The 7,778-nt window shown below is 42.8% G+C and overlaps 1 protein-coding gene across 1 annotated transcript in view; it reads right to left on the bottom strand.

Annotated features, from left to right (window-relative positions):
• The window catches only part of PET112 (PET112 homolog (yeast)), an 82,178-nt gene that overhangs the window by 5,242 nt on the left and 69,158 nt on the right, over positions 1 to 7,778 (bottom strand). Inside the window, exon 11 of the mRNA XM_008570011.1 lies at positions 4,720 to 4,798. Coding sequence (XP_008568233.1) covers positions 4,720 to 4,798 — 79 coding nt within the window. The remainder of the gene's footprint in view (positions 1 to 4,719; positions 4,799 to 7,778) is intronic.

Raw genomic sequence — 7,778 nt, 5'->3', positions numbered from 1 at the left:
TGCGTGGGCCAAAATAGCCAGAAAAGTGGTGATGTGCTTGGGGATCACTTCCAAATCACACCATTCAAAAAAAAAAAAAAGCAGTACACAGCTAGGATGGACGATATTAAATGCAGAGAGGCTGGATGCTCCTGAGAAAGTGGGGCGGGACGAGTGGGGTACAAAGCTGTGATGCTAGAGAAACAGAATTCAGCAGCCTCCAGGACCAATGGGAGGGAATCTGGTGGCTGAAGTGTTCTTTACTCCAGGGTTAGAACACATCAATTTATTAATTTCACAAATCAGTGAAGTGGCCATGACAGCCCAGATCCAGCTCCATGGGCTGACAGAGTAGACTCTAGTTGTCCAATCCTCTGCTCTTTCCTATTTAAGACAAGGACTGTGCACTCCTAGCTGGATCCTAGCAGGGTGGGAGCCACTGAGCAGGGCCGGCCCTGTTTCTTGGCCAGACTCTCCTGCTCCTTGGCCCCCCTGACGCTCACATAATGGTCTCTGCGGTTACCAAGCTTGTGCTGCAGCATAAATCCTTAGCTTTTGTCTGTATTTAATCACACCCTGGGAAGTGCATTCCAAGTGCAGTTGTTTCTGGCCAGGAGTGCAGCTCCAAGGGCCCTGCTGCAGCCCACCCAAGACATACATAACAAGGGATTTCTAGCGCAGTGCTGGTCCTGTGTTAATAAATGACCAACAAAAGTATGAAAGCACACACACACACACACACTCTCTCTCTCTCTCTCTCTCTCTCTGGAGCCAGCAACCTTTGGTTCCCTGGGGACTGAATTCACACACCCTCTTCTTAACTGCTACCCTACCGTCCCTCCAGCTAACGCTATAGGCCCCTGGTCTGTCCCTGCCTGTCCCGGGCATCCAAGGTCATGGTGTGAGGGAAAGACCTGTGTTCAAGGGAGATGGCAGGGATGGAGCTGTGACAATTATGGAGAAGCCAGTCCCCTCTTTGGTCAAAGGCAAGTATTGTGAAAAGTCATTCTTCTAGAAAGGCACAGACATCAACTCAAGCCCCTAAGAGAGCAAGGCACAGTAAACTGTGCAATGAACTGAAGCACTAAAAAAGAAAAAGACATCAAATCATTTGTAACACAGCTTTAGGGCATGGTATGTAACATTTTCTACATTAAAAGGTTTTTGGTGATTTCTCTTTAAAGCAGACCCCAAAGCAGACAAGAGGGCATTGGTTAAATGGCACACTTGTGTGTTGATTGTGATTTCCATCTCCATGGAACTCAATCTGGCTCCGTCCCACTGGAAGCATTAACTGGATGATCCTTAGGACACAGTGGATCATCGGCATGTTTCCAGGAGAGCACAGAGCAGACGCATATACTCCCTGCACGACCAGCAGTCTGGGGCTCAACATCTGGAATCCTGGGATGTTATTTGGAGGTTAGCTGTGATTCTGACACTTTGGGAATCTGATGTGTCCAGGCTGGCCCTGTCCTTAGTGAGGGGAGGGGATGGAGACTGCCACTTGCCACTTCTGGATCTTGTAAGAGGAATGCAGGATGCTTTTGTCTACAGTTACCAGGAGGTTGCTCATGATGATATATAATCTTCGAGTTTCTAAAAAGTAGGGCTACATCACGGCAGCAACCTTATAACTTCCTTGGCTCCAGGGTGCTGGAGACATGAGGTTTGTAAATCTCAGAAGCAGTGCTGGAACACCTGGGAGGAGGGTGTAGTGACATGTGCAAGGAATGAAAGAAACGGGCAACAATGTCAGCCAGACACAGGTGGTGAGAAATGAATTAATAAATTAGAACACAAAATGGGAGATTCTTTGGAGTAAGAATGTTCTCAGAAGAGGATGATTATTTCTGCATATCACTCATCTCCAGGAGTCAGTCACTCAGCCAACCTTCTTCCTCACCCCCGGTCACCTAATCTCTAAGGAAACTTCTTCCAGGTTGGAGGCCACAGCAGTACCCAGGAGAATCAGCCTTTCTGTTCTGGGTCACAGGTTTCTAACCTAAGGCATACTTGCACTTCTGTTAAACTCAGAAAAAATTAATTGCAAATTACAGTTTTTCTTTTTTTTTAAAAGTAACTATAAAACTGAGACACAAAAAGATGCTCAACGTAATTAGTCATTAGGGAAATACAAACCAAATCCACAGTGAGATATGATTTCACACCCACAAGGATGGTTATAATTAAAAAGACGGACAATAGCAAGTGTGGACGAGGATGTAGAGAAACTGGAACCCTTGTGCTCTGCAGGTGGGAATGTAAAATGGTGCAGCCGTTTTGGAAAATAGTTTGGCAGTTCCTCAAAATGTTAAACATAGAGCTACCTACCATATGACTCAGAAATTCCATTCCTGTAAGTATATACCCAAGAACTTTGAAAATATATGCTCAAACAAAAACTTGTACATGAATGTTCAAAGCTGCATTATTCAAAATAGCCAAAAAGTAGAAAAAAATCAAATGTCCATCAACTGACGAATGGATAAACAAAATACGGTGTATCTGTACAATAGAATATTATTCCATACAAAAGAATGAAGTACTGACAAATGCTACAACATGGGTGAACTTTGAAAACATTATGCTAAATGAAAGAAGCCAGACACACAAGGCCACATATTGTATGAGTCCATTTATATTAAATGCCCAGCACAGGCAAATCCATAGAGACAGAAAACAGATTAGTGGTTGCCAGGAGGAGGGGGTTCTTTTCTGGGGTGATGAAAACATTCTGGAATAGATAGTGATGATGGCTGTACAACTTGTGAATATAATAAATAAAACCCAATGAACTGTACACTTAATAAAAAATAAACTAAAAAGAAGTACACTATAAACTCTTAGTTTTTTTTTTTTTTTGTCTTTTTGTCTTTTTTCGTGACCGGCAACGGATTGCAACCCTCAGTGTCGCACCTGTACCGGACCGGGACCGGCATCGGGATCGCAACCCTCGGTGTTGCCCCCGCTCCTCGCTCAGCCAGTGAGAGGCTGGTCCGCATGTGGGATCCAAACCCTCGGCGGGAGCGCCGCCATGCTTCGCAAGCGGTGCACTGTAGCAGTGCGCCACCGGGCCGGCCAAAACTCTTAGTTTTGAAAGTCTCTCTCTAACCGCATGTCTGCCCATCCATGCACCCTTCTAACTGTACCGAGGCACAGACAGACGTCTCGAATGAAGTTCACCCAATACCCATGACAGTTACTTGAAGGTGGAAGAATTTGAAAATCTTGGTTTTTGTCTGTATTACTTAAATTCTTTATAATTGACATATACTATTTTCCCCCAGAGTATCAATGATTTTCTTACAAGCAGAAAACAAAAGGTAGAAAAAAAACCAACCCCCAAATCCCAAGACAAAGATACATAAGGGAGATTCCCTGATGAGCACACATTAAATACCTTTCTAATCAGGCTTTTATTTTAGTTTGATTCCTCACAGAAGCCAGGATTCACCCGCCTCCTTCAAATATGCTGGAAATTGATAAAATCAGAAAGTGTCTCCATCTGCATCTGAACCCAGCTGTTGGCATCTTCTAGCATTTTCCATCTCTTACCACTGGAACTATCTCATTCACTGCACTAAGTTTTTCATTTTGTTTTGTTGTGGGGCAGGACAGGTAGAAAGGAAAAGGGAAGATTTTCCTCTTTCTTTTCAAATGCTACAATTCATCTGCTCATATATATATATATGTATGTATAGTTTTTTCCTGCCCTCAGGACATCTAATCTTTCTGTACCTGCTGAGCATTGTCATAAACATTTGTATTTCTCTGACATGCAGGCAACCAAAAGCCTTTCCTAAGTGTGGCGAGGTCCCTTGAGTTGACAGCCTCACTCAAGGTGGGTACACAGAGCCTTTATTATTTATTGTCTGCAGTTTCACAGCATAGAGCCTGCTATATGCTCCATCGTGCCTCATAATTAGCCAAATGTAGCCACTTTTCCAAAGCCTCACTTTGTAACCTGCCACTACTGCTAGTGCTTATAAATATTAAATGCAAAAGGCACCATTAAAATAACATTATGTTTCTGGCTGAAACACTGACAGCTGCGATCTCTAAAGTTGAGATGAGGCAGCTGCCTAAGTGTTCTTTATCTTTCTGGGTACTTATTTGTAAGAGTTTTCTGAATTCCAGGAATCTGTCACCCACCTAACACTGTTAGGTGGAGGAGGGGATGAGGCAGAAGGCCACCTTAGCTTATGCTAATTTTCTGGGCTTTCACACACTGAGTACCTGTGTAAAATTTTACCTACGGAGTGTGCAGCAGCCGGACCTCACCCTCCTTGCTGACAACTGAGTCTCAGAGGACAACCACATGACAAAAACAGAGGAGGCCCTGGGACTGGCTGGGAGGCTGCAGAGGATGGAAGGATGTGAGAAGACACCAGGCCAAGGCCGTGGTGGCCTTTAGCATGGTGGAAGCTGCACACAGTCAGCAGCTCCCATGAGCTGCAGCAGCCCTCTATGTGAACAGATGTTTGGGCGAGACATTCAAGCAAAAGCCAAACTAACTATTTCCCCCAGTTAGCCATGATATGAGGCAAATTGCCTGCATCACACATATTGGCTTTATATCCTTGCTAACTGAAATGTTTCTACCTTTCAGCATAAAAATATCACTACAAGCATTTAATACCTCAATTATGAAATCCACTTAGTGATGGCATTTGGGTTTCACAGAAAATGTTTATGGGAGAGTGGAGCAGTTGGAAGCTTTAGGAAGTGTGGACATACCTGTTTAGCCGCTGATGAAGAAATTGCTTTACTGTCCAGCAGGTCGAGAAGCTCAGCGAGTGCAGAGGGTGTGACAGGACTAGTGGCCCCCAAAATGAGAAAAAATAAATTGACACTTCACATTGTCAGGTATCCATTAATGGTTATTCAGAATGAGAACACTTGATCTTGTAGGTTTAAATAATTAGACCCATGCCCAGGGATGAAAGTATCAGGCCAACTGGACTGTAATTTATTTATTTATTTTGTATTTTAGGATGTAACGAACTTTTGTGACTAGTGCTGTTGTCTATTTTACCACCCAACAGTAACGGCCATTTATTTGGCAGAAGTTGTAGCAACAGACAACTGCTCAGTGCAATTAGTCAAAAAAAGGAGGTGGGCTGTAATTTATTTATTTATTTTGTATTTTAGGATGTAACGAACTTTTGTGACTAGTGCTGTTGTCTATTTTACCACCCAACAGTAACGGCCATTTGGCAGAAGTTGTAGCAACAGACAACTGCTCAGTGCAATTAGTCAAAAAAAGGAGGTGGCTGCAAATTTCGTGAACCATGACAAGAAAAGGAAAAAAAAAATCCAATAATTAAATATTTTCAACTGAAAGATCAGCTTAAAGATTATTTCAAACAAAAGAGCTAACAAAGCCACTCTTCTGAGTGTTTCTGTGCAAACGTAAATTCCTTTTCACTGTAAGAGATTTTCTGTAAGGGAGGACAATGACTACCAGCCATGTCGTCATCTGTCCTGGGCCCTCCGCATACTCTCTCCTCTTTTGCAGGCTCACAACAGCTTTCTGGACGTAGAAGGGCCCAGAATGCATTGTATATATACTTCTATGATGTGACTTATTTGCGGAGATCTCATATTATAAAAGGTCAGGGGGAATCCAAACACAGTAAAGTGTCATTAGTTCACATTTGAGGGTAGGGCTGGAGGTAAGTGCCTAGATTACTGAAAAGACAAGACTGAAGTATAGACTGTTTCTTTCAAAATATATGGTTTTGCTACTTCTAAATATATTAGTAACTAGGCTAATGAAATGCTGTCTATCTGAAGTCATTAGGGGAGTAGTTGACTTATAAATAGCATGACTTATAAATAGCACGTTAGTGTGTCTGTGTAAATGAAAGTTTCTGAAACACTTAATGCTGCTTGAAAACACCTTCTGTTAAGTCTTGGTTCCCATCACTCACTATTAATTTTTTTGGAAGCTCTTAGATAATAAAAAGGAAACTACAGCTTAGCCTCTATGCCAATTTCCATGAATTCTAAACCAATGGAATGCAAATTAACCAGGTATGACTTACTGTACTCTAATTCAAGTACAGTGAATTAGACAGACAGTGGTTAGTATCTAGCCTCCCTTATTAGAGTAGTCCATTGAAATCAGTTGGCATACTGAGGCAGCCCATTATCCTTAAAGTGTTTGTTTATAACAAAGCACGGATAAAAGATAATTCCAAATGAAAATTAGGTTAGGAGAGTGTCTAGAATTACTAAATTGATATTAAGAACATCTGTGAACCACCCTGATTAAACCTCAAAAAGGAAAGGGACAGAGGGCTACTAAATAATAAACTAATATCCAGCCTCCCACCTTTACTGACAAGTAATAAGGAATCAGGTTTTTTAAAAAAATGTGGATTGCTTGGATGTTCTGTGATCCTAGAAATTACAATGGCCAACTGTTTTCAAGTGTAGACTGTGTACAGAACCCATAATAAGCACTAAAGTTGAGCTGGATTTCTAGAGAATGCACAAGATAGGGTCCCTATGCCCATATAAGTTGATGGCTGTCTTGGTCCCTTTGGGCTGCTATAAGAGAATACCATCGACTGGGTAACTTATAAACAACGGAAATTTATTTCTCACAGTTCTGGAGGCGGGGAAGCCCAAGATCAAGGCACTGGCACATTCTGTGCCTCGTAAGGGCCTGTGTTCTCTGATGGCATCTTCTTGCTCCACAGTGGAAGAGGCAAGCTAGCTCTCTGGGTCTCTCTCATAAGGGCACTAATCCCATTTATGGAAGCTCTAATCACCTCCCTAAGGCCCCACCTCCTAATACTATCACCTTGGGGGTTAGACTATCAACATATGAATTTAGGGAAGACAGAAAATTCAGACCATAACAGTGATATAAAGGATGTGGAGGTGAGGAGATACAGGCAAAGAACACAAAATAACTAAAAAGACTTCACCTTAGAGAAATTCATCTAATGACCTTAATTCATTAGTTAGATCATAAATTTACACTATAAAATCTCTCCACTGACCTAACAGCACTTGGGATGTCTCGATCACCTTTTTGTTCCCACAATGCTTGACAGACAGTAGATCAATAATATTTGAGTCACGGGATTCCTCCCAGCAACAGGAATATCTGGTAGACTGCACATACTAATTCCAGATATGCCAGGACTAGACTTGAGTAAGACAATGACGAAGATCAGTACCTGTCACACTGACCCTGAAAGACCCCACTCATAAATTAAATAAATAAACCATCAGATTAGAAACATAATGGCAGCAGAAGCACAAGCTACTAATTTGCTGCTGTCAGACAATACCAGTTTCTGGACTGTGAACGTGTCTCCTCCAAAGAAGAATCTGACATCGCAGGCCAGACATCGCTCTGTGTGCTGGTCTCTCTACCCTCCACGTCCCTGAGACCAGCGCAGGAGAGGAAATATCTTTCAATCTGCCAACTTCATGCAATCCCTCAGAGAGCTCTTTGACGATACAACTCCATCTCTAGCTTGGATTTCGAGAACAGACACCCTGACACTTCTACGACCACGCTCTGCCTGTCACATACCTCTCCTCCTGCTATGAAATGTGCTGTCCATCTCAATCCCCAAGCTGATCTTAGGCCTAAAGTCCGCCTTCTCTGCTTCTGTTAAAATGGGACCCAAGAAGCTCCTGGGACCTGGTTCTTCAGGTGGCACTTGCTGCTCCCTAATCCTTTTGTTCATCTCCCTGACTTTCTAGTGCCCCTACCAGGTGGCCCAACCCAGGCAACTGTTCTCACCGGTCTCCTTCCCAGCTCCATCTCAGCA

The sequence above is a fragment of the Galeopterus variegatus genome, unplaced genomic scaffold, assembly GCF_000696425.1.
Source record: "Galeopterus variegatus unplaced genomic scaffold, G_variegatus-3.0.2 Scaffold555, whole genome shotgun sequence".
NCBI classification, from domain to species: domain Eukaryota; kingdom Metazoa; phylum Chordata; class Mammalia; order Dermoptera; family Cynocephalidae; genus Galeopterus; species Galeopterus variegatus.
This window is presented reverse-complemented; position numbering and strand designations above follow the sequence as displayed.